This window comes from Homalodisca vitripennis, chromosome 2 (assembly GCF_021130785.1).
Source record: "Homalodisca vitripennis isolate AUS2020 chromosome 2, UT_GWSS_2.1, whole genome shotgun sequence".
Classification (NCBI taxonomy): Eukaryota; Metazoa; Arthropoda; class Insecta; order Hemiptera; family Cicadellidae; genus Homalodisca; species Homalodisca vitripennis.
In genome coordinates, this window is record NC_060208.1 from 210980742 (window position 1) to 211008589 (window position 27848).

The window sequence follows — 27848 nt, forward strand, 5'->3', positions numbered from 1 at the left end:
TCAGATTGAAACTTCTGGTGTACGTTTTCTAGAAGAGCAAAATTTCATAAAGAGTGGATTTGAGGTGAATACCACAGAATCGTTTAAGGTTTACCGTTCACTATTGACGATAGCTGATTTGATACGATAAGAAGTTTTTGGAGACTCAGCATCGTTACCGTTACAGAAACAGATCACTACGTTTCGAGGGCTGCATCTATCCTTTTTGTAACATTTAAATGAACCTTCAGATTTTTTTTATGCCTAAGCCGTACTTAAGGTACTTTAAAATATTATAAAGAGAATCGGTTGCAATCTTCAAGCGTAGTTTCTATTTTTGAATTGTTAATTATTTCAAATATCGAAAACCCTACAGGACACCAGGATACCAACGCCTACGTGATAGAACGATTAAAATCTCCAAATCTTTCGGGCTCCTTGTGGAGAGCAATTTTCAGTCACCAAATTTAAACTGAAACAAGCAGTAACGTATATGAGATGGAGGGAGCGATGCTCTATCGTAAATTGGCTAATACATTTTATTTTCTCTCCCACACGGAATAAAAATAAAAGCTTTTTTATAGTTTTTAATATATTTCAGTTTTCTGGCAGAGGGGATATTATTTTTATTATTTACATTGCTCTCTGAAGTAAAGTGTGGGAGTAAAATGAGCTATGAAACAGAAAATACTTATTAAAATTGTATTAACAAATCATGTCCGGCTTAGAAAAGTTATTACAACTAAAATGTTTCAAATTGCCATACAAACCCTTGGTTGAAAGTTTTGTGTTTGAATATTAGTATAAAACTTTAGTTAAGTAATAAACATTTTAGGAAAATTTCATTCCGATCAACATACTTAAGGCTTCAAATAATCAAGGAGTTATTATTCAACACAACAAAAAATAATACATAGAATAAAATTGTACATTTAAACCTAATGGTTTTTTTATAAGGCTGTATATTTAATTTTTTTTTAAGTTACAAGAATCTTGTTTTGGCATTTCAATTTTTTTAGGTAGAGAAATGTATGTATATATAAATTACTTACATACGCTAAGTACACGCACTGTATAGTATCTTACATTACAAAATGTATATTCTAATAACAAATTGGAACAAAAAAGAACTTAAATATAACAGCAGGAGCTTTAGAAAGTATTGTTAAATTGATATATCTCAAGATTTGTAAAGGTACAAAATATACATGTAAACAATTAATTGCCCACCAAATGCTTCAACTCAACTATCTTTCTAAACAATAGTTTTGGAGAAAGATGGCGTAAAGAAAATGCTATGTTGATTCAGATAGCATTTTATCTTAGGTAATATTCGTCAGTATGTTAATAGTCACGCTCTGAATATGTTGGCAATACTGGAATGGTGTCATGTGGGCAATTTTGCACGTTTACATTCTGCTTTGTTTATCTGCAGTAATGTTTGTTTGTTCATATGAACAATTGCATCACCCTAAGTGCAACCGTGTAACCAACGTTGATTGATGTGGTTGTTTAAACGACCGTCCCATTCAACAACATTCACTTTGTGCAATAACTGGCTTTTATATTCCGTTCATTAACTGTTGCTATAAAATGTACATTCATCGCTCGCTATATTATTGCCACTTTCATAAAAGCAAATTGAGGGTAAAGTGTATATGATTGTATATAATTAGTGACAAACGAGATAAATATAGATTTTGTTTAGTCGAAATTACCAACTTTCTTATTAGTATGTACTCGAATTATCCCAACTACCGCATGAAATTCACTTGAAATAAAGGCAAAGTAGGACACCACGTGTTTCACTAAGTTTGCAGGCAAAATGTAAGTCTAAAACCCCTTTTATTTTTTTAATTTCCCACAGACAGGCACACAGTCATATAGAAAACAAAGTTTAAAATCACACCGACAGACATAAGAGAAACTGTAATGTGCTTCAATGAAGCTCATCAAAATCAACCCAAAACACCCTCACAAACATAAAAAGTTATAAAATAAATATAAAGATAAAATGTGTAACTAAGGATATGCAATGTTATAGATCTCATTCTTGTCTGTAGGAAAGAAGTTTCTTGCAAAATTTCATGTCTATAGATAAATTATTTCTTGAAACATCGTGCAGATATACAGGCAGAAATATGTCTAGCTCCTTAATAGATGACAAAAAGTGTTGTAACTATCTGACTTGCATAAAGGAAACAATAAAAACACGGTTAAATATACAGTAATTTTTTATATCGAAAATTCTTTTACGTAACAATGCATAGTTAAAATTTTGAAGGTTAAAAAATGTAATATTTATTTATTTATTTATTTATTTTTTTATTTATTAACGGACAAACCATTTTACAATAAATTACACAATAGCTGATACAAGCGATAAGGCAATAAAAATACAAAAAAAGAATAAGTGTATAAATCGAGAGAATGCGATACAATAACATTATGAAGCTTATACACAACAAGATGTAAACAAAAATATAAACTATTGAAACATAAACAATGAAACTGCAAGATGTGTTCTGCAAATACAGCAATTAATTAACAAAAACCAGATACTAACAACAATACAATATATATAATAATAAATACCAACAATAATAAACTATATAAAAGTGCAATAACAGGAATAAATAAAATATAATAAATATATAAAAGCAATGAGAACTAATATTAACAGCTAATAAACTATGTAATTTTAGCAATAACAAGAATACCATATATTAGTATTAAAAATTAGTAATTAATAAGTAGCTGATATAAGTAGTTTGATATTGATTATTAAAACTTATTTTTTAATGTCAAATCATCTTGTGAGATCCAACTCTAGCAAATATCAAATTTACTGTAGAGTGACAGAAAAATACGAGTAATTAGTTTCGAATTAGTAATCATATGTTTAAATAGTATTAGTTTCTATTGGGATGTTTTCAAACTACTAAGAAAAAAACATGTACGAAATTACGCTTATGCTTGAAACAATTTTAAATATGATTTTTATTTATTTATGATATTAATAATTCTAAAAATATCCCTAGATCAATAAAATTTTCTGTTTATTTAAATTCTCAATCGTATATTTTTTACCTTCTTCTTCAAGTACTACATTATCGCAACATAATTTTGAAAATAAACTAATTCATTATTAATAGTGAAATACCGTCGAGTCAAACCCATATATTGTAATCCACAAAATTTAAGTGTTATGTACAACAAAAAGAAATAATATATATTATTCTGTTTCGAAAATATATATTGGTGTACACTCGTACAAATGAGGAGAGTGTGGCTAAATAAACATAACCTTTCACAGTAACTGTATGAGTAAAGTGAACCTGGAGTGACCTTTGGTTGACTTTTACGCCTCAGACATCTCGAGAATTCCCTGTACGAAATATCAGTAGGCTTCAATATCGGTGGGAGGGGATCAGAATATCTTTGCTGTCATATTATCTCTAACACAATTTCCTTCCAAATATCAAGAGGGAAATTCACCACTGTTTCATAATAATTTATTTACTTGTTTACTAAATTGTCTTATATGATATTGAGAATATAAATGTCACTTTCCGATTCTTTAACAAATAATTATATTTTCTAGCAAAGTGCAATTTTACTTATGTAAATAATAATAGCATAACTATAATTAACTATTACTATGGATTTTAATAGAAAATGTTTTAATATTATTTCGCAAACCTTATACATGTAGTAATGTTTTTTATTTGTTAGCTCTAGTACTGTATATTTAAAATACAATATAATGGTATATTTATATACATTGTTATGATAAAATTAAGTACTATAAGTACTATATTGTAATATATGTATATATTGTTTATGGTAAAGTAATAAGTTTATATTAATTTTACTATTATTATTTTTAGTTTGGCAGACTCTTTTACATAGATATTAAATTTCTTTTAAAAGTAGTTCTGTCAATTTAATATAAGAATTTTATTTAATTGTCGTTTTACCAAGGAGCTAAACCTTAGCATAGGGTTCCCTTATAATTGGGCTTCAAGCCTGTAAGGGCTACCTTTTGCGGGAATTTACAAATTTATAGTACATATTTTAGTAGTAATTATTGTTAGTTGTAAGTAATTATTGTATATTTATGAACTGTTTTAATCATGTATTATTTGTTTCATTTCATTTGAAAGAAAATGAGGTTGTACATTCCTGCAATAAAGATAGTTTTCTATTCTATTCTATTACGATGACGGTATTAATTTTACGCATATGAACAGTAAACATATAACAATAATTAAAAACAGGTATGTACAATATTTGTATTGTTTATAAATGTAACAGTTATATGGTAACTATAAAATATTTGCGAGAGAAGTAAATTTAAACTAAAAGACGAACTGTACTAAATGAGATCAAATTAAAGTTTTTTATTATTGGTTTATGATTAACGAAGCTTATAAATCGAGAGGCAGGAAAAATTACATTTTAGGTCTATCGACCTTTTTGACTTTCCGCACGATTTCTCGGAAACAACATGACTTATAGACTTGAAATTTTGCACGAAGCATCACTGATATATCAGCAATACCGATTTCGATGATCTTAAGAGCTACTACATGGGATTTGGCTGAGCGTTAGCGAATATTTTTACATTGGGTTTACCATGATGAAAACAAAAAAAAATCGCGGAATAAAGTCAATTTGTAACCAAACTGTGTACAATATTATGAGATTTCAACGTTTGGTATTTCTATTCATGGAGTAGACCGAGAACATGATAGGTCGGACAGTCAATGTTAAAAGTCTCCTGGACATAACAGGGTTGCCCGAATTAAGTGACACATCGGTGTTTGCAATACCCTAGTACTTACCCAGTGTAGCTTCAACTGGAAGTACTTATATCACCCCACCAGTGAATCCTTCTGAGGGAAAGTTTACATTACAATGCCACTTGTTAGTCTTTCTTTAGATTGTCTCGAAAAGATAATTTCTGTTTTCTTTTATTTCTATTGATTGTACAATACAAAACATTATTTTCGTACCTTAAACTTTTTTAGTAAACATTAAGTTTAAAGATTTATCTAAGTGAAACATAATAAAATCACGTTGAAAAGAGTTTTTAAATGATTCTAATAATTTATGTTGATAAATCGTTGAATGTCACTTTTCACGTGGTGTTCGGGTGATGACAAATTGATCTCGTGCACTTAAAGCATTAGAAATATTTATATTTGTATGATATGCGATGGATAATCCGTTATAATAGTGGCACCTCGAGCCCTATTTTGAGTTATAAAAACCTTAGCTGCAGTATAACCAACAATCCTCTTAGATCGGGTTAAAATTGATTAGTCCAACTACCCAATTTATGTACATTTAGATTAAATATTGACAAGTTACTGTAATGAATAAAGCAAGTAGTTAGTAGGATCCTTCACTATTATTTATAAGTAACTACTGCCTTAATTTTCATTGGCGACAACATTATTTACAGTTCTTCAGGTTTTTAACATAATTTAACTCACATCATAACTTTAGTCACCTGTGGTGGTTCGGAAGTCACCTTTAAGCCGTTGGTCCCCAGGTTAAGTGTTAGAGAGGGCTTCTTAGCCCTAACTTCGCCTGGTAAAATAAGACATTCTTTACTTTTACTTTTTATCAATGGCTAAGGGTTGATGTGAATAGATACTTCTATGATGTATACCTCCACTATCACTAATGAAGCACCGCTGGACACCAGAATTAGGTCACGCTACGCCGCCAGTGAGCTCTGGCGCACAATGGCATTGGGCCTAATTTGTTAGCACGCAACAGCTTTCATTCCCTGTTTGTAGACTCATTTGAAAAGTGGATAATCTCTAAGTTCTTAAAAAATTACTATGTCCTTGGGGTGTGCAATCTTTATTAAAAATTTATAAAAACTTGAAATTGTAGATGTCTGTCGATATCCCTTAAAATTAAAAAGTAGTTGCCTTATCCCACCATGGAGAAGCCTTAGAGAAACACTTGATTCTGTCAATAAAATTTTATTGATTTAAAATTAAAATTCGTAGGATTTTCTGCTGAGGTTATTTCGTGGATGGGTTGTTACTCAGTGGGAGGCGGCAGTGCCTTGTGGGTTGATGACAACAAATCTTAGTGAAAATATATCACATGTGGTGTACCTCAAGGGTCTATTCTTGGTTCCTTAATGTTGGCAATGTACGTTAATATACATATACACAACACTTACTTGCACAATATTTCATGCTTATGCTGAAGAACTCCAGATATACGCTCACTGCATCGTAAATGACACAATCGAATAATTGAAAACGCTAACTTGAGTATTCAAGAGATAGTACACTGTACTGATAAACACCGGCTAAGACAAAATAAAACCCATAATAATTGGCATTAAAGGTTTTTGAACACTATTGACTTCAAGAATGTACATGGAATATCAGGTTTATCATACTGCAGTAGTGTGAGGAGCTGGTATTGACTTTTACTAACACATTTGACTTTACTGAATGTGTAGCCACACCTAAAAAGGTAAATGTAAACATTTATACTCATTCATAAATAGCTTGTTCTTCTTAAGCCACTTGATTTCCCTCATTTCCTCTACCGTTATGCTTTGGTTATAGGCGTGACTGTTTCTTTGAGCATTAGATTGGAGAAGGTTCAACATTATTTTTTACGTTTCTTGTTCAATTTAAGACGGGATGAACATATATCACTTTTTTATATCCATTTTTAAATGTTAAAGTTGGATGATAGGAAAGATTCCAAATTTTTATTTTACTTCTCTATTTCAAAAATTCGATTCTTAAAATATTTCTGACAGATATAAAATATTTTTATTTATTATTGTTGGAAAAGGCGCAAGTAATACCCGCCCTGGTTCGTCTATGCTGCACATTTCTTGCCATAGAACAGGAATATTCAAAAACTCATTTGTCGTAGCTACATGTTGTACGTGAAACTCCCATCCAGCTTCTATTACATGTTTGGTGAGTCTTTATCGGTTTTCTTCGCCTGTCAAGAATTTTCGCAGCGGGTAACGGCGGTCGAGGGACCCTAGAGTGACTAGGCTTGGTTAGTGGCAGGAGGAATGTGCGTGTGAGAGTATGATTATGGCCTCTCTTATTTTCTAATTAAAAAGTTTTGTAGTGATAATTTTAATTATATGTTTTTATATAACCGTTTTAATGTTGTGTTCTTTTTTACACGTATTAGAAATAGAATTATTGTATTTTTTGGCAAGTAAGCAAGTATTTTAATTAATATTTTTCTATTTACGAAGAAATTATTATTTTTAGTTGTAATCACACACACACACACACACACACACACACACACACACACACACACACACACACACACACACACACACACACACACACACACACACACACACACACACACACACACACAGGTATATATATATATATACATATATATAATTCATATATATTCTTTTGTCAAAGCAGTTATAATACTTTTAAGTTTAATTTCTGTTTGATTTTAAGAATGTTCCTCTCTATTTTCTTTTGTATTGTTTATTATATATTTCCTTAGTTACAAATAGTTTTATATTTGTATTTATTGACATAGGTTAAGTGTAAGGAGGGCGGCTGTCACAATAAACAGTTTAATCAATCAATCCTTGAGGGCTAACCTGATAACGAGGCGTCGGATTTTCCTCACCCACCCCCACATGGTTGGTACTACACGTGCAGGTTCATCGTGCACCTAGTGAACATATATTTCCTTGCCCTATTATTGATGTACCTATAACCGGTTAGCTAGTTGGCCTGCCTACTGTAGCTTATAAAATAAAAAAAATAGTTTTTAATGTGTATTATATGTTTATATATATATATATATATATACATATATATATATATATACATATACATGTATATATGAATATGCATGTATGTATATATACACATATACATATATAAATAAATATAATAAACATAACAAATATACCAGTAGTATAACGTAGGATGGATCCGAGATAACAAAATAGTTTGTAATTACTTGAATGCAGTCTAATTGAAAAGAGCTTTGATTAAAGTTATATAACACCTCATATGATACCTTCACTCATGATAACGTAGCTTGCGATCAAATTTTTACAAACTTTTTAAATTTTTCGGAGGATTTATTGAAAATATATTTTTGGTTTAGGATGAATTATATATATATAATATATATATATATATTTCTATGATCATGTTCACAAAAAACATGTATAAAACATGTCCATTGGATTGTTTGACTGTAAGGTATACCTAATTTTAATCATTATAATCAATCCTGGGCTATATACATTGAATTTAAAAATTTAACCTAAAGTTCAGATCAAGAGCAAAATTAATGCAAGTAATATCAGTACATCTAAACAAATAGATTTGTTATAAATCAAATTCGCATCATAGAATAACACATTTATGTAAGTGAATAATGAAACCTGAGTTCCACTGAGTTTAGTAAAGGCAACTTGAATTTATTTCGAATTTTGCCATTTGTTACCCGTAGCAAACTAAAGTAACACAACATTTCGAGACTGCAATCTGACACCTTTCTCAGGTCGTTTTGAAACGCAGAGGTTAGAAGTCACAACAAATTCGTTGCGTGTCAAGTTGATGCTTATTATCTCCATAACAAAAATCTATTATTATAAACTGAGCAAAAAAGAGTAATAATACGCCTGTCCGCAATCCACAACACAGATAACTGATCAGCAGTCCATAAATTGTTATTGTCACGCCAGAACAAGATGGCGACTAATCAGGAATCAATGGGTGGTATATTTGGTAGCGAGAATCAATATTTTGCCATGTTGTACATTTAAGTTAACGCACATTCAGTTTACATGAATTTTGCTATTATTATTATTTATTCATCAACGGTATCCAACATTTTTTACAATAACATTTGACAATATTTGTATAATTAATACAATACACAAATATAGACCTACTAATACTATTTGAATATACAATAATACATGCATTAAATATGTGGACAGCAAATAAGACAAAAAGGCAGTCAGGAGCTGGTGAGCAAAAACACGTGTAACAAGTCTAGTGTCTAGACAAGATAAGGAGGGCAACAATTAAATATAAAATTTGAACAACCATAACAACAGTAAAATTTTTAAAGCAATAACGAGAGAACAACATGAAAACAAACAATAACAATATGATAAGATTTGAAAAATAACAAAATTAAATTTCCAAAAGAAATTTTAAAAATGTTTAATCGATATTGACGTTATACCTAAATGCTTGGACTTATGCATAATCAAAATGTGTAAATTTGATTTCAGAGTCACATTTTATAATTTTAATTCAAGAAAAACCTATTTAATAAACACATCCACAGACGGAAAAGAAAGGATTCGATATATACTTTTAATGTGGTGTTTTTTTATTTCTGTAATAATGCCCTGAACAAATTTTAAGGATCTTACAAATACGTTTTTAATTTGAATTTACCCTTAAGTACGTTTAATTTGTCTTGATATAATTTTTATAGTAACGGGCCATCACATTTTTGTTACTATTATTTCGTTGTAACAAGTGAAGTTTTCTGCGTATGTGAGATTAGCTCCATTTCACCTTCCGCTCAATGCAGCGCCTAAAATTCGGCAATGGCAAAGGTTGACTCCTGAAATCTGGAGTTGATGTCAGTCTGAAGAGACGCATAAAAGTCGTTGACGATTACGTTTAAAATGAACTCTTTCCACTGTCTCGTGATCAGAGGCTGTCAGTAGGCCACAAAGGAATTCAGTCTGGTTACTCTCGCGCTCAAAGCAGAAGGTGACATGGAGCTAAACTTAATATTGCCTTTGAATCATCCCTTCCCACCATATCTGGTGTGGGAGTGTTGTGGGAAAGTATTTGATCCTTGTTAATATTTATCTCAGTATATTTAACATTACTATTCTATTCGTAAGCATAAAAACTACTCAGTTACTTCATTAACATCCAAGTTTTCCAGTTCATATCATGTTAGGAAACCAAGTCTCGAAGGAAGATCCAGTAATAAAAGAAGCAATATACCAGTATAACGTTGGATGAATCGGAGATAACAAGATATTTGTGTAATAACTTAAATTCAGCCTAATTGCTGAGAGCTTTTATTAAAATATTATAATACCTGATACAATACATTCAATCATAACATCCTAATTAGCATGGCAGTGTTTATGAAGTATTTATTTTTTCGGTGAAATTATTGAACATATCTAATTAGTAAGATGAATTTTACTAATTATACTTATACTTATATTCCATCGTTACTACCCCGAGGCCTATAACTGCAACTCTAGTTATTATAATCAAGAAACATTTAAACTAAAGATTTTTGTAATTAAAATGGAAACGTTAAATTGTAATTTGTACACGTTAAATATTTTGAATTCAATTTTGGGAAAACAATCATTATATGAATGCTCATTTCTGGATTGAATTCAATAATTCTAACTAAGTTGGGGTAAAAACTGCAAGTTAGTTTCACTTATCTTAGACCAGCCTGGTGGGTTAGGTCAACTACTATTAATTTGAAGGTATACGAGAAGAAATCTACAATATTTAGAAGTTTTCAGAAATGTTCAATAAATTATTCACATCCCGAGGAGACGGTAATTTGAGTGAGAACTTATCCACTTCGCAAATTACATGTAGCGTTCTAAAAACATGTAGCGTGAAAATAAAAAAGTTTGCAAGCTGTTGCGTGCGAGCAAATTAGGCCCAGTGCCTTTGTGCGCCAGAGCTTACTGGCGTAGCGTGACCTAATTCTGGTGTCCAGCGTGTGCTTCATTAGTGATAGTGGAGGTACATCATAGAAGTATCTAGCCGCAAAAACCCTTAGCCCTTTATAAGTTATGATGTAAGTTAAATTGTGTCAAAACGTAAGGAACTGTAAATAATATTGACGCCAATGAAAATTTAGCAGTAGTTTCTCTAGAATAATAGTGTAGGATCCGACTAACTACTTGATTTTTCCATTACACTAACTTACCACTATTTAATTTAAATCTACATACATTGGATAGTTGGACTAATCAGTTTGTAACCCGTTCTGCAAACATTTTTGTTTATAGTGTAACTGAGGTTTTTATAACGCAAAATAGGGTTCGAGGTGCAACTATTATAACGGATTACCCACCCCATTTCATGCAAATACAAATCTTGTTAACATTTTAAGTGCTTCGAGATCAATTTGTCATCACGCTAACACCTTGTGAAAAGTGACATGCAACGATTTATCAACACAATGTATTAAAGTAATCTCAAAACATTTTTCAACGTCATATATCTTTAAACTTAATCTAGAAAAAGTACGAAAATATAATGTTTAGCATGATAAAATAAATATAAATATGGACAAAAGAGAAAAATCGCTTGTCCATATTCATATACAATAAGAATAAATGCTAATATGTTGCGTTGTAATTCTAAGTTTTCCCCAGAGGGATTCACGTGTGGTTGGTGTAAGTACTTCCAGTTGAAGCCACAAATGGGTACAGCTCAACTAAGACTGGGTACCCAACCCGGTTGTTGTCCAGTAGGGTTCACGTGTGACTCTTATAAGTACTTCCAGTTGAATATACACTGGGTACAGCTCAACTAAGACTGGGTACCCAACCCGGTTGTTGTCCAGTAGGGGTCACATGTGACTCTTATAAGTACTTCCAGTTGAATATACACTGGGTACAGCTCAACTAAGACTGGGTACCCAACCCGGTTGTTGTCCAGTAGGGGTCACATGTGACTCTTATAAGTACTTCCAGTTGAATATACACTGGGTACAGCTCAACTAAGACTGGGTACCCAACCCGGTTGTTGTCTAGTAGGGGTCACATGTGACTCTTATAAGTACTTCCAGTTGAAGATACACTGGGTACAGCTCAACTAAGACTGGGTACCCAACCCGGTTGTTGTCCAGTAGGGGTCACATGTGACTCTTATAAGTACTTCCAGTTGAAGATACACTGGGTACAGCTCAACTAAGACTGGGTACCCAACCCGGTTGTTGTCCAGTAGGGGTAACGTGTGACTCTTATAAGTACTTCCAGTTGAAGATACACTGGGTACAGCTCAACTAAGACTGGGTACCCAACCCGGTTGTTGTCCAGTAGGGGTAACGTGTGACTCTTATAAGTACTTCCAGTTGAAGATACACTGGGTACAGCTCAACTAAGACTGGGTACCCAACCCGGTTGTTGTCCAGTAGGGGTCACATGTGACTCTTATAAGTACTTCCAGTTGAAGATACACTGGGTACAGCTCAACTAAGACTGGGTACCCAATCCGGTTGTTGTCCAGTAGGGGTCACGTGTGACTCTTATAAGTACTTCCAGTTGAAGATACACTGGGTACAGCTATAAGATTTTTACTACCACGTCATTTCTCACGTAACAGGTTTCGCTAAAGTTGAATGCAAAATTTCAAGTCTTTACCTCATTTCATTAGTCTACATGTGCCCATTTTATCATGTGAAATGTAGACATGTCACATGATAACATTTCTTATGATAGTACTCAGTTTATTTATTTGGAATTTTTGCTAGATATTGATTGCCAAGAGTGTAACGTAGATGAAGAAGTATTCTCACTGTTTTATCATAAACACTATTGAATGTATTTTCCTACATTGATATGATTTTGAATGAACATTGAATAAGGCTTTCCCACCTTTTTTTGTGCGTATAACAATTGTTTTTTCATACTGCTTTAAGGATCGTTTCTAAAATAATATCGTAGTGCACTCATTTTTGCACGTGAGAGGCAATTTTAACCTTTACAGATATGTCCGTACCATCGTAATCCTTGTAGCTGTGCCATAATAGAATATCTGTATTGTATTATTTTAGTTTATTGTTTATATTATAATTCAGTAATGTCTTAGAGCACTTATTTTTGCACATGATTAGACAATGAGAACACCTCCTCATCTAGATTACACTACATCGCTTCTGGATAAGCCGATCTCTTTTGTAGCCAAGGTTTATCTGGTATCAGAACGATGCAACACGAAAACTCGCGTCAAAAAACTTTTCTCACCGACTAGTCAGGTAGTTGTCAACCTTTGGTGATGCTATATAGCCTACAGATTAGAGAATCATTACACTGGCGATTCTGGTGCGTATAATTATACCGTAATAATAGAAAGTACTAAAGAGTGTTGCAAAACTCTTTACTGTCTCGTTCTTGCTAGTCATTCCCATACAGAGGTTGACTCCGGATTCCAGGAGTAATGTACGTTACTGTGTCACATTTCTAATGCTGCACTAAGCTGCACACGAGCACTACCTTTCCGTTTAACATTGATATACCTAACCGTAATAGTATACCAAAGATCGAATAGATAAAACAGTTATAGAAGAGTAAGGTGAGAGAGAGTCCTGTCAGTGACACTGATGAGATGTTGGTGTGACAATCATGTCAACTGACTCGGCAGTGATAATGATCTCTTACCTTTACCTTTGATATACCTAACCAATAGCAATCGATGTCATGGTTAAAAAACCCGACATTGTGTATTATAATAATTATAATCGTTTAAAATTCTTGTGTGTTTACGCTAACAATCCATAGCTCACGGTTTCTAAACCTTAGATAGTTATGAATTAGAAATCAGTAACTACTATTTAATGATTTAGAACAATGTTAGAGACGAGACTTTTTCGGGTTTTATATGTCTGAATAAAAAAAAATCAATTAAAAACAGATAATATTGCATACAAAGAATATTTAGGCTAAAGCTCTGAAATTAATTTACACACAATGAATAAGTACCCTTAAATATAGTAATAAACAAATATTGTCGACTTCAGACTGATATTGGCAAAATTTACTTGCCAATGAACGGTAAAGGGTATTGCATAGTGAGTTGATAAAAGATGCATAATAAGTCGTAAATGTTCAAAAGTCGGTGAAGAATGAGGTACATTATTCTTTTTTCCAAATAATTTCATTGTTGCATTACAGTACAACCCCGAAAGTCAGCTCCCGTTAACCCGGAAGTCCGGCTAGCCCGGACCGATTTTCAATTAAAAAATAAAAAATCAGACAAACATTTCAATAATAAAAACGTAATATTTTTTAGTGGTGTAGTATCCGTGAATCGATGTTGCATCAGTATTTGATGGGACTGTACAACAGTGAGTATGTGACTCATGGCACACGGCGGCCGAGTGGCGGTCATTGTCCCGGATTCTCGGAAACAATAACAGACGCGTATTTCCCCAAATCCTGACCCTTTCCACTTACTGACGAGGAAGTGATCGCGTCGTTTTTACCTGATGCTAATGAATCAGACACTGAGGAGGCAGACGGGGACATTGAAGATCCAGTGATGAGTCATGGAGATGCAGTGACCAAACTAAACGAACTAATGGTTTATTTCGAGCGGCAGGCAGAAACATCGCCGGCTCAATTGCTCATGTTGAAGAGACTGCGAGATCGCAAAGCACGCAAGCGGCAGACGACATTGGCACAACCAAAGCTGACTGAGTTTTTTACCAGGAAATGAACAGTTATAAATGTACTGTAAGGATTAATAATAATTAAATGTGCATATGTTTGATGTTTTTACAATTATAACGGAGTTTATCTGTAAGTATACCGTATTTTATTAATTTTTACCTAATTCTCCGGCTCACCCGGATTTTAGTTAACCCGGATCGGCCGCGGTCCCGATTAATCCGACTAATCGAGGTTCCACTGTATGTTGTAACTTTAAATCAGAAATAGGTAATTATAAAACTAATTATAAAATACCGTTGTATAAAACAAATGTTTATGAACATCACGACATATGAAAGGATTTCAGGAATTTCTAATCGTCAAATGTTCCAAAAATAAAACATTTGTTCCGAGGATTATAATCTATCCTCTGCCGTTGTCAAAAAGTCTAAATACAGAAGGTTAAGAATACATTCAAAATTAAAAACATGTATATTGAATAAAATCGTGTGTATTAATTATAGGTATTATATTTTGTAAATTGTATTGATAAAAGTTGCCGAAATAAACATCATTCATTCATCTTAAAGATGCTCTGCATTTAATCCTTAAAGTGCTGAAGAAAATTTGGCCTCTCATCAATTTTTGCGCACTGAGAGATTTTTTAAAGTGCTGTTTTTGCCAAAGTTAACCTTATTTTCTATTTCTTGTAAGAATAAATAACAAACACACAAATTTGTAAAAACTTCCACCAGTTATATTCGTAGATACACTATATACGTGGGCCCGTCATACGAGGTAATCTGCATTGAGCGCCTCGCTTGGTAAGAGGAAACGTCGATACAAGAATGGAACTGGTTTCTTATTGGTTTATCACGCGACACGTAATTCAATTTGCTTCTCGAAATTCATAAATCAGTACGTTTACGCATTCGTACATACATTCTAAGCATTTTAGCGAAATATAATGTACACGATAAAATTATATGGATATTTTCGTATGATGTGATTACAATGATTACGATAATACGAAAATATCCGTAAGAGTTAAAATTTTCTTCCAGGTAAAAAATTAAGTGCACTACGATATTATTTTGTCCACGATCCCCAAAGCAGACTTGATCAACTAATTATTCTACACGTAACACAGGAATGGTGTGAAAGCTTCATTCATAATCACGTATACGTAGGGAAGTGCAGTCAATAGTATTTTTGATAAAATAGTGAGAATAATTATTAATCTATATCAATTTCTGCTTGGCAAGCAAGATCTATTGTGTAAACTATTTTTCTTTGCTGTCAAAACTAGAAATACAAAAACATCTAATAACTCATTACGTTGTGGTGATTACGTTTTAAACGTCTTTGCCACCGACTGCCTAGGTTATTTTAAACCATTGGTTAGTTAATATCTCAGTGTCCTTGTAGTGCTGTTGCGTTCAAGAATACTTAATTAATTTTAAGTACTAAGTAGTATTTATAATACCTTACATATGAGCCAAATGTAGTATTTCAAACGCTGAAGTAAGCGGAATGTAAAATGGATCTAAAATTAACATTTAAGTTGAATAAAACCTTAGAAAAATAGTGATCTTATGAAGATAGGCGCTGTGTTAGATCAAATTTAAATATAACTGACTGATCAAGGTTATGGAATAAATTTAGTTGATCAATCTTCTTTATATTACACATAAGAATATTTTAAAAACCTGACCTTGCCCACCAATTCCACTTGGCTTTACTATAGAGTATTCTTTCCAGCCACATCAGCGTATTGAGCTGAAATACCGTATTTATAAGCAAATCGTAGTGTTAATATAAGTACATTTTATAAAGCCAATATATGTAGTTCAAGACAAATAAACTACCTACAAGTTCTCATTTCTTTACTTCATCTCGTATAATGTCACAGTACAAATTTGCATTGGAGAGGAATTGCGCTTTAATCTTAAACTTATAGTTAAATGTAGGTGGAAAGTCATGCCACTCTGATGACAAGTTCAGAGACCACAGCAACTCGAGTAGATTTAAGTTGACGTTTAACCAAGAAACTTATTGAAACTCGTGCAAACTCTTAGTTAATCTGTGCAAATAATAAAACTAATTATAATTTTCGTTTATTTCTATCTCAGAACTCTTTTTAGAATAATTGCTTGAGAATATTGATAAATATTTAATGTAATCTACTTACTTATGGTTTATTGTATTAAGGAGTATATCATTTAATAATTGCACAATCTATATTATTTAGCAGGAATATAACATTGAGTTTACTTTAAAATATTTAAAAACTACATTATTCTATGCTAAATGCTATATTAAAAATGTATTACAAGGATAAATGGATTTCGGACATTTGCCATTTGTATAGGTTATAAAAGGTATAGCACAACGTTTATAGGTGATTTGTGCTCTCGATGTGCATTATGTGCAGTGACAACACCTGGACTGGACTCCAAGCCGCTTTTGGGTATGTTTGAACCCATTTTCTTTCCCTTTCTTTACTTCTTTCTGTTCGTTATTTTTGTATGTCATAATACCTCCCCCACCTGACGAAGAGGATGAATTCTAATCCTCGAAACGTTGTGTTATACCTTTATAATTATAATAATAACCAATAATTATGGCAAATGTCCGAAATCCTGTTATCGTTTGAAACCTTCCATCGTCAATAACCATCTTTAAACAAAAATTCAATACTCTCAGATTTTACGTAAAAATACGATTTAATGAAAAAAATTAATACTATTACCAGTTAATACAGATTTATGGTTAAAAATATAATTTAAGAATATCATGGAAGCCGAATTCCTAAAGGTAAAGGACCACAGAGACCACAGCAAACTAAGGATAATAATATGGCAGGACCCTTGAACCCTTTTACGTGGCGATATCCTTCCCTTTCCGCTCTGATTACACTAATGGAGTAGGACCAGCCATGTGCATTGAGCTGTGCTAGGTTACCAGACCCTTGAGTCAGGTGTTCAGGAAATAAATTATATGAAGCTTTGTGCTGTTTGTGTAGAAACGTCCACCCGGAGATCGGTGCTATTGGTGGTTGTGTTTTTTTGTAATTATTTGGATTTTCCCCTTAGGGAGCTGTGAATGAAAAGCACTACCCAATGGTAATAAGGATAGTCATACTAGCCAGTCGTAAAACTTTTTTTCCAACTTATACCAAAAAGGTTTTTGGACATCAGTATCAGCGGCTATACGTTGCGCCTATGTTTTACAATTTGGGGTTTAATCAAAAGTAATACTAAAAGTATTCCTCAATTTCTACGGTATATAAAGACATTTTTTCGGTGAAATACACACATTTGATTGCGTTCTTGAAACATTCTTCCAAAAATGTACTTAAATAAACCTTAATTATGACAGTAGTTGTGTAAGGATAACAGGACTTCGGACATATGCCACCATTGTAGGTTGTAACCTATTATAGGCATTTTATAACCTATAACGATGGCAAATGTCCGAAATCCTTTCAAACCTTCCATCGTCAATAACAAACTATAAACAAAGGAGTAGTTGTGTAGTTTGGTTTCATCATGTATGTTGCATATGAAGGAGCTAAGTTTATTCCACTCATCAGATATAATAAAACCCGAATATGGGTATTGCATACCATAAAGATTACTTAATACCCATTTAGATTATTTTTAGTTTATTATTCATAAGAAAATAATAAACATTAAATCAATTTTGTTACAAAATACTTAAATGGAAAAATTCTATTCTTCAATGTTAACTTATAGTTGTAGAATATTTATTGAAACTATTAGAGAGGATGCATTTTAACACACAGCTGTACAGTGTGAATACTATGGCACCCTTTCAAAGCACTTCCAGCACACAAAGGTCTATCAATATAGGCCACTGAAGCGCCCTGGGCGTCATTGAAAGGCTATTGTTACGTGGGAAAGTTACATGTGACAATTAATAGCGCTTTTAGTTTGATGAAGTTCAAAGGAGTACTTTTATATTTTTATTGCTTTTTAAATTGAGCACTGCATTAGCGTAACCAAAGTAAGTTATGGCATGTTGGTTATAATTTTGCTCTCCATTGCGTTTCTTATTATATAAAGTATTTGGTTAATTTATATTAATTTAAGATAGACGTTCACTCTTGGTACACAGATCTTAATTCGATTTTCTATACCTTTTTAATTGGAAGAAACCGTATAGCGACACGGCTTTTTCCATTTTTCAAATAAATATTAGTTATCAGCTCACAATAAGTTAACAGTGCAATTGGTGTGTATTATTAGAGAAGATGTTCATGTATATAAGGCTGTAAATAGTTATATATGTTAGATTTATGTTTGGTTAGACTTGAAACGCTAAAAACATCAATAGTTATATGGAATTAAGCTATTTAATAAACTGCTAGAAAGAGATAGGTATGTGTAGCGTTTTAAAGCTACATTGGATTATATTTATTATAAAAACTTAAATTAAATGAAAATTTTGGGAACGAAATATTGGGATTTAATTTTAAATTAAATTGTGAAAAGTCAGGGTAAAAACGAACAAGTAATCCTTTGGCAAGTTAGTACTGGTAGTTTTAAATTGTTAGGAAAGCGGTTGACAGCCTTGAATTGATTAGAACTTGTCTTGTTACGGCTATTGTTCTCCTTGTTTCATACAGCTGGACCAATGAGAAAACACCGCGGATGTCCAGCAGAATTGCTTGGAGGGATGGAGTATATAAGCGCCAACTTATAATTTTATTTTCGCCCTTCTTTTGGTAATTTTTGTGAATTAAGTGTATTACAGTGCGCCGTATTTCTAAATTTTTTTCCGCGAGGGATTTTGAGGTAAGCACCAAATTTATTGTACGTTATATTGAAATAGTCTTCCTGATCTGATATTAAATTAATTTTGCTGTCTTTTTTATAGGAAAAAATTAAATTCATAGAAACTACAGAGCAACCTGCATAATTAATTCTCGATGAACAATAGAGCATAATAGAATCATACAATTTACATTTGGTTCAAACTTGCAAGAAATGTGTAGTAAAATTGAACTTTGTCAATAACTTTAATGGAAATTTGGAAATTTAGTAATTTATTAATATTTAATTGGAACTGTTTTATAGTGAATTGTTAATTGGTAATTTATTGAACTTTAATAATTGTTTTGAGAGAGTTGTAATCTGAATTGCAAAGACTTGAAAGTTAAGGTTCAACTAATGGAAAGAGAATTAAAATTCTTTTTTTAATTGTGAGTTAAATTAGAAGTGAATATTTTTATGTTAGTTATTTCCAAGTGTTAGTTGATTTTTAATTTAAAACTTTATTATTTTATTTTAGAAGAGAGCTCTGATTTTTAGTTTGATATATTTGATTAATATTTTTAATTCTTGCCAAAGGAACTTTTTTAATTTACTAACCGGTTTGTCAATTCTTATTATGTAATCTCGCAATAATAGATTATAGTAATAAAAAATAGTGTTATATATTTTGTAACATACGATGTTACAAATTATTATAGAAATAGTCCAATATAGAATGTTGTGGCAATATAGTTAAAAAATAACGCTAATACAGACAAGTCATATTGAAAAATTAACTTTAAATCTAGCTAATAATTAGTACTCGCATTCTCCTTTGAAAGGCAAATCATATAATACTCCAGTAACAATACAACCGATTAGTGCTGCTTTGGGAGTGACAGTATATTCTGGGAGGGTTTGGTTGGGCGTAGGGGCCGCCTCCATGAGGAAGAACTTAGGGTTTTATTCTCAGTCATGTCCCCTCAGAGAAAGGGAATCTAGCTATGAACCAGCCCCTCTTGTCTAAGAGCCTTTGACTCTTAGGGAACCTCACTAAGTCCAACAGACATCTCCTGCAGAAGACTAGACCTATCGAATTACCCTTAAGCCCCAGAATCTCGTCATTTACGGTTAGTGACGTGCTTCTCCTGGACATCTATAAGGTTATCAAGATTTAAGTGACACATCGGTTTTTGCTGAGCCCAGTGTGGGTCGTACTGATAATTATAAACCAGCCAGAATTGAACCTACTGGGGAATAAATCAAACTAATAATATATATCAAACTGTCCACAAATTAATAGCGTTGTAGAGATAATGACGACCTCCGACTCAGATCAATTTATGTTGAACTGTGGGAGAGACACAATCTCTAATCAGGGAAAAGGTGACCAATATCAAAATATACTTAACATTTTTCTGCAGATACAAGATTTATTAAAACACTAGCTGTTTTCCCGCGGCTTCGCACGGCTCTCTTTAAGCTTTGCCCGTATATTTCTTTGCCTTCAAATAGTGTTTGGATATTTTAATATACGTAACTACTGTGTTGTAAATTGCAGTTTATAATGTGCAGGCGCTTTGATAACTTTTATATCTTGCAGTACAGCCTGGTGGTTAGTTACATCAATGGGCATTGCGTATAAAACCTTCTACATAGAAAAATACAAAATTTTCATAGTGATCGGTCCAATAGTTTCTGAGTCTTATAAAGGACAAACACACAAAACATTCATTTTTATATATTATGATTGCAGAAACAGTTTAAACAAAATTTGTCGTTTCTCTTAAGCTTACACTATGCTTTAAAACTATAAGTGTAAAGAAATTTATATATAAATATATTTTTTGTCGCATTATATATGTTTACAAAGAACAGCTGATTAAATTCGCACGCAATTTCCCGTTGAAAACAGTACACTATATTCACTTATTCTTTTTCTATCACATTCTAAAACATTGCTGAGATAATTTGATAGTCGTTCCATCGTGAGCCTCTTGGGCGTATTATGAAGGTATGTACCATATTCCTGCCTCTATCTAGCTGTTACCCACGGCTTCGCACGCAAATCTTAAGAACCGAAGTCCTTATATTACTTAGTAAATTTTTTTTTTTTACTATAATAAATTTTAGATTAAATTAGTTATATCTCCGATGCCACGATTGAGCTTGCTTTGTTGTCTCGATCGAGAGAATATGTACACACGGAGTTTTGAGAACCATACTTCTGTCAAAAAAAAAACAACTAAGGTTGATTTTATAACATTCTTTATATTTGTAGCCAACGTAAGATAGTAATTATGATATCTGCATTGCTCTTCTGATCAAGCATGAGCATGGTTTATATTAAATAAATATTGCAGTTAAAGGTGAATTTTTACGTCAAATTTGAATTGTATTATCTGGATAGTAAAGTCTATGTTTAACAGTGATTGCAGAAACAGTTTAAACAAAATTTGTCGTTTCTCTTAAGCTTACTCTATGCTTTAAAACTATAAAGTGTAATATATGTTTACAAAGAACAGCTGATTAAAAATTTGAAAAGACGTTAAACATATGTTTGCTGCAATGCATTTCTTATGGGTATTTCTGTAACCAGTGGGGCGGAATCCTGAAATCGGGAAAGGGATGGGCATAGCTTATAAACCTTCTCCGTGGAAAAATACATATACGTACAAATTTTCATCATGATCGGTCCAATAGTTCACACGATTCCATAAAGGACAAACATACAAACATTCATTTTTATATTATATAGACTAGCGGGCCCGGCGCGCTTTGCTGCGCATTTCAATAATTTTTTGCAAAAGTTGCCCGCGGCTTCGCACGCAATTTCCCGTTTGAAAACAGTACACTATATTCACTTATTCTTTTTCTATCACATTCTAAACATTGCTGAGATAATTGATAGTCGTTCCATCGTGAGCCTCTTGGGCGTATTATGAAGGTATGTACCATATTCCTGCCTCTATCTAGCTGTTACCCACGGCTTCGCACGCAAAATCTTAAGAACCGAAGTCCTTATATTACTTAGTAAATTTTTTTTTTTACTATAATAAATTTTAGTTTTAAATTAGTTATATCTCCGATGCACGATTGAGCTTGCTGTGTTGTCTCGATCGAGAGAGAATATGTACACACGGAGTTTTGAGAACCATACTTCTGTCAAAAAAAACAAACTAAGGTTGATTTTATAACATTCTTTATATTTGTAGCCAACGTAAGATAGTAATTATGATATCTGCATTACTCTTCTGATCAAGCATGAGCATGGTTTATATTAAATAAATATTTCAGTTAAAGGTGAATTTTTTACGTCAAATTTGAAATTGTATTATCTGGATAGTAAAGTCTATGTTTAACAGTGATTGCAAAAACAGTTTAAAACAAAAATTTGTCGTTTCTCTAAGCTTACTCTATGCTTTAAAACTATAAGTGTAATATATGTTTACAAAGAACAGCTGATTAAAAATTTGAAAAGACGTTAAACATATGTTTGCTGCAATGCATTTCTTATGGGTATTTCTGTAACCAGTGGGGCGGAATCCCTGAATCGGGAAAGGGATGGGCATAGCTTATAAACCTTCTCCGTGGAAAAATACATATACGTACAAATTTTCATCATGATCGGTCCAATAGTTCACGATTCCATAAAGGACAAACATTCATTTTTATACATATAGATATGAAAAAATACCTGGATTTTTAATTTATTATATTAGTGTACACAATATTATAGACATGACCAAAGAACGTACTTTAACCTTTTTACACAATTGTAATCTATTTTAAATTTAATAAACTAATATTAACATGAAATAAAAAGTTATATTATTATTTAAAGATAAGTATTGCACTTTTTGTTTTAAATTGTATTTATGTATAACGTAAAAAGTTACATTGTTACAGTCTTTTAAAAATTATCTCTAGTTATTTTAATTCTTTGAATTTGGGTTTAGTGATAATTAAAAAAAGATTTCTATTTTTTTTTCAATAAATAAGTAAATATCTTATTTATAACAAATCTAAACTTTGTAATTTTAATCCTAGGTTGATTACATACTGTGATGGAAAAGAAAAGAATACAGAAGCAGATGCTATTGTATTTATGTATGGTTTAGGTACAAAATTGAAAATTTTGTTTTTATAAAACAAGAAATTAAGTAATAAAATAAAATAATAATCATTGAATGCTATATAGGTATTCTTGAGATTTAAAACATAGCATTTTGATTATTGGATTTCAAAACAGGTAGACAAACTGGTTATGTGAAAAGCGATTGTATTGATAAAAACATTATAATTGTTACATGAAAATCAATGCATGTAAGTGTTATAGTAAATAAAACGTTCATTCTTATCAACAATCTAATAAATTTAAGTCATATCAGATAATTTTTGCAGCTGTAACTACAGAAACACATGGTTTTAATTCAAAGATAGTCTTTATGAGACACTGTCTATAGCCGTCTGTAGGCTAAAATTTCGTTGGGAAACGAAAACTTAGAAAATAAATAAGACTGTTAAAATACACAACCTAGTTTTTACTTTTGTTGCAGGAAGATGTGAAACAAACGGCCACATAGAGACGAGACATGGCGTTGCTGTACCGTTTCGTCAAGATCCCGGACCGCGCCGACACACACGTGTTCACGTTTATCGTGACCAAGTCGGTGACCAGGGACCTGGAGAGGGACATCACTTCCAAGGAGTTCACCTGCGGTCACCAACGATGGGCAATCACCTTCTCCCGTACCGACAAAGTGCTGGGGGTCTACCTAGTGTGGCGGAGCACTTCGGAGGCTATGAGGGTCTATGTGGACTTCACCTTCACGCTGCTCAACAGGGACCACTTCAGTCATAATGAGGCGTTCTCAGGCAAACAGGTTAGTCTTAGCATCATGAGTCCTGTACAGCACACGTAATATAGCAGAGCACCTCGGAGGCTATGAGGGCCTATGTTGACTTCACCTTCACGCTGCTCAACAGGGACCACTTCAGTCATAATGAGGCGTTCTCAGGCAAACAGGTTAGTCTTAGCAATATAAGTCGTGCACAGGACACGTAGTATAGCAGAGCACCTCGGAGGCTATGAGGGTCTATGTGGACTTCACCTTCACTCTGCTCAACAGGGACCACTTCAGTCATAATGAGGCGTTCTCAGGCAAGCAGGTTAGTCTTAGCAATGTAAGTCGTGCACAGGACACGTAGTATAGCAGAGCACCTCGGAGGCTATGAGGGTCTATGTGGACTTCATAGTGCAGTCATTGAAGCGATAAATACGGTCTTACCTCCGAATTTTCTTTTACTGTGAACCGATTTGCATGAAATTTTGGTATTATTAATTTGAAATTTTTTTATCGTGACTTTTAAAAAAACCATGTGTCCTGAAGCAGCCAAACTGATGCAATCTATCGAAATCTTCATAATAAAGTTAATTCTAGGCGGAATACGATTAATTTTAATTTTGATGGAAAAGCCACTTATGAAAGCCATTGATTTAGAAGAAAAAACAGTAGATGCTCCTCTTATTTGCAATATAGCTCACTTATTTAATGTGCAAAAGACTTTTAATAGTGCTCATTTTAAAGCTTATTTAAAGCACTACAAAACCCTTTTTTATTAGAATGCCTAAAATGCATCTGCTCGCCGTTAGACTGCATTGACCACATCAATTAAATTTCAGAAAAAATAAAAAACGGCTTATCTAGCTTAACATTGCACTTAGAATACTTTATAAAAACCAAATAGTTCATTCTTTCCCTGCTACAATTTTATTCTTTATAAAATTTTCGATAAAACGTATATTTTTGGAGATATTTGCAAAAAACCGATGAAAAACGTGAAAAAATTGCGAATTTCCCATTGTTAATAACTTGAAAAGTATTGGATTTTTTAAAAAACTTTATAGATGATTTTTTGCTTAAAATTAGGCCTTCTATCGATATCTGAGGTTATTTTGGAAAAAAGATTCACCCCCGTTGTGGAGTTCAAATCATTTTCACTTTTGAAGTAAAGGGTAAGATGAACCTAATTCCAAAATTGTATACAATTCGGTTCACAGTAAAGAAATTCTGAGCAATAATGCTTCAATGACTACACTATCACCTTCACGCTGATCAACAGGGACCACTTCAGTCACAATGAGGCGTTCTCAGGCAAGCAGGTTAGTCTTATCAATATATTAGGTTGTTTTTTCTGTTATTACTGTTATTAAGTTATTTCTGTTATTATGTTATCTCTATTATTATAGTTTATTTATTGTTGCGTTCCTTCATTATGGTATTGTTATAGTTTTAAAACATTTATATACGTATTTAGTCTAGCATATATCATGCCTTGCAATAGAGTATAATATTTCCTTTCAGTCTTTCACATGTTTAGTTGAGGAAACTTTTTTTGTTTAGGTTAAGTTGTAGTTATTGGTCTTGAATTGTGGATCTTGAATGTAAAAATGGAGTGTGTCCGTTGGAAATAAATAAATAAATATAAGTCGTGCACAGGACACGTAGTATAGTGGAGTACCTCGGAGGCTATGAGGGTCTATGTGGACTTCACCTTCACTCTGCTCAACAGGGACCACTTCAGTCATAATGAGGCGTTCTCAGGCAAACAGGTTAGTCTTAGCATCATGATTCCTGTACAGAACACGTAGTATAGTGGAGCACCTCGGAGGCAATGAGGGTCTATGTGGACTTCACCTTCACGCTGCTCAACAGGGACTACTTCAGTCATAATGAGGCGTTTCTCAGGCAAACAGGTTAGTCTTAGCATCATGAGTCCTGTACAGCACACGTAGTATAGTGGAGCACCTCGGAGGCAATGAGGGTCTATGTGGACAACACCTTCACGCTGCTCAACAGGGACCACTTCAGTCATAATGATTCTCACGCAAACAGGTTATTGTCAGAAACGTAATTCGTGTACAGCATATGCCATCACAGCGGAGATATTTACAATCACCCTCTTTCATTTGTGGAAAATGTAACCCCCGTCGAGCAGTGGTGTCAGTCCATTAGTTGGGCGGTTCTCAGTTAAATTTCAAAAACTCACCTGCATTATAAAATGGCTGAGAAACTAAGAAGACAGTGTTTTAGGCAAGTCTTTAACGCTTTTAGCTTTGGAGTAGTCTCTTGAGGAATTTAACACTCGCTTGCGACGGCAGGCGTTCATAAACCACCGTTATGTGTCTCGAAGTTCGATTGTTTGTTCTATAACATGCCTCATATATATGTATATATTTACCTCTGGTTATGGTATATTTATTAAAAAGTTGTTTTCCAATATGTGGACTCATAGCAGAGTTATCAGCTGAAATTTCTTTAAAACCTTTCTACACGATTCTAAATTTGATTTTTGCGATGGTTGGACTCGACTTTTTCGGATTTCCAATAGTCTTTGAGGCATAGTTCCCCAAAGGACCACTTTATAGGCCATACCGGGATATATCAAGCCATAATACGCTGTAATCAGTACTTGACTTGGACAGTACTTTGCTAAATACCTCAGAACAAAGATGTCTGAGCAGATTTTGGCGCTCATTAAAGTCAGTACTAGATTAAGGTACATTCCTAGGAATTTCGTAAACCTGACAACCTTTAGTGTGGAGTCAGCCATAAAGATGGTGGTTCCTAATTGGTTGCCTGCAGTGCACAAAAAAATCAAAACGTTGGCTTTTGAAGAGGCTATTGTGAGATTGAGGCTGTGGAATTATTGGACGCAGTTCTTGATATCGAAAAAAAGCATGCTGTTCCCAAATTTATCTTAATATTGCTACGAGGGCTTATGTGGAATTATATTATGCTGTAAAAATAGATTAGTGTCAGCAACATAAGCCCTGTATAGCACCTGCAATATAGAGGAGTACCTCAAGTTACATATTTTTTATTGCTTTGATTTTTAATCGGTTTTCCATTACACACTCAGTTATACACAAAAGTGAGAGTGTTTAAACATTGAAAAAAAGACAAATTATAGATAGAACTATTTATGTATCAGTTTTATTACGATGAACTATTCCCAAAAATAATTTTTAGCTTTTTTATAGCGCATGAAAAATAAGTGTATTTGAATTTGAAAAACCGAATTATCAATTTACTTTTCGTTAAGCTATCTAACTGGTTTTTAATACTTAACAGTTAACAGAAATTTCATTTGTGTCATGTAAAATTTAAGTCAATTGAATGAAATAAAACCGTCCATTCGCATCCATGACTTTAAACCTGAAAACACTATAGAAAACTTTATAAAATATTACCTTATTTTAAAGTGCAATTTTCGTATTGCACAAGTAGTTACGGGTAGACGTCATTTTACTTGTACTGCTTTATTCGTGTATTTAGTTCGGTCGCCATAATTCAACATACGGAAGAGTTTAAACAATTCATTTTTAAATTTTAATTTGTAGATAATCAATCCACATTTTAAGGAAATCTAAAACATGTTTATCTTGAAGTATTTGTTTGAACAATAGCTCGAGTTTCCAATAACGACACATTTGTTACAGATTGGTTACTCCACATCCTAGCAACACTGCAATACAATTATCAATACATATAAAAAAGTGTTCTTATTTGAAACACGTACTATTTTGCTTTTGAATGGAGGTTAACTAAAGCGTATACAAGTGGTTGGCTTGCAGGAAG

General features: G+C 32.8%; 1 protein-coding gene across 1 annotated transcript in view; it reads left to right on the forward strand.

Annotated features, from left to right (window-relative positions):
• Positions 1-27848, forward strand: part of LOC124355986 — a 76706-nt gene that overhangs the window by 38735 nt on the left and 10123 nt on the right. Inside the window, exon 2 of the mRNA XM_046807134.1 lies at positions 23763-24089. Coding sequence (XP_046663090.1) covers positions 23799-24089 — 291 coding nt within the window. The 5' untranslated portion in view covers positions 23763-23798. The remainder of the gene's footprint in view (positions 1-23762; positions 24090-27848) is intronic.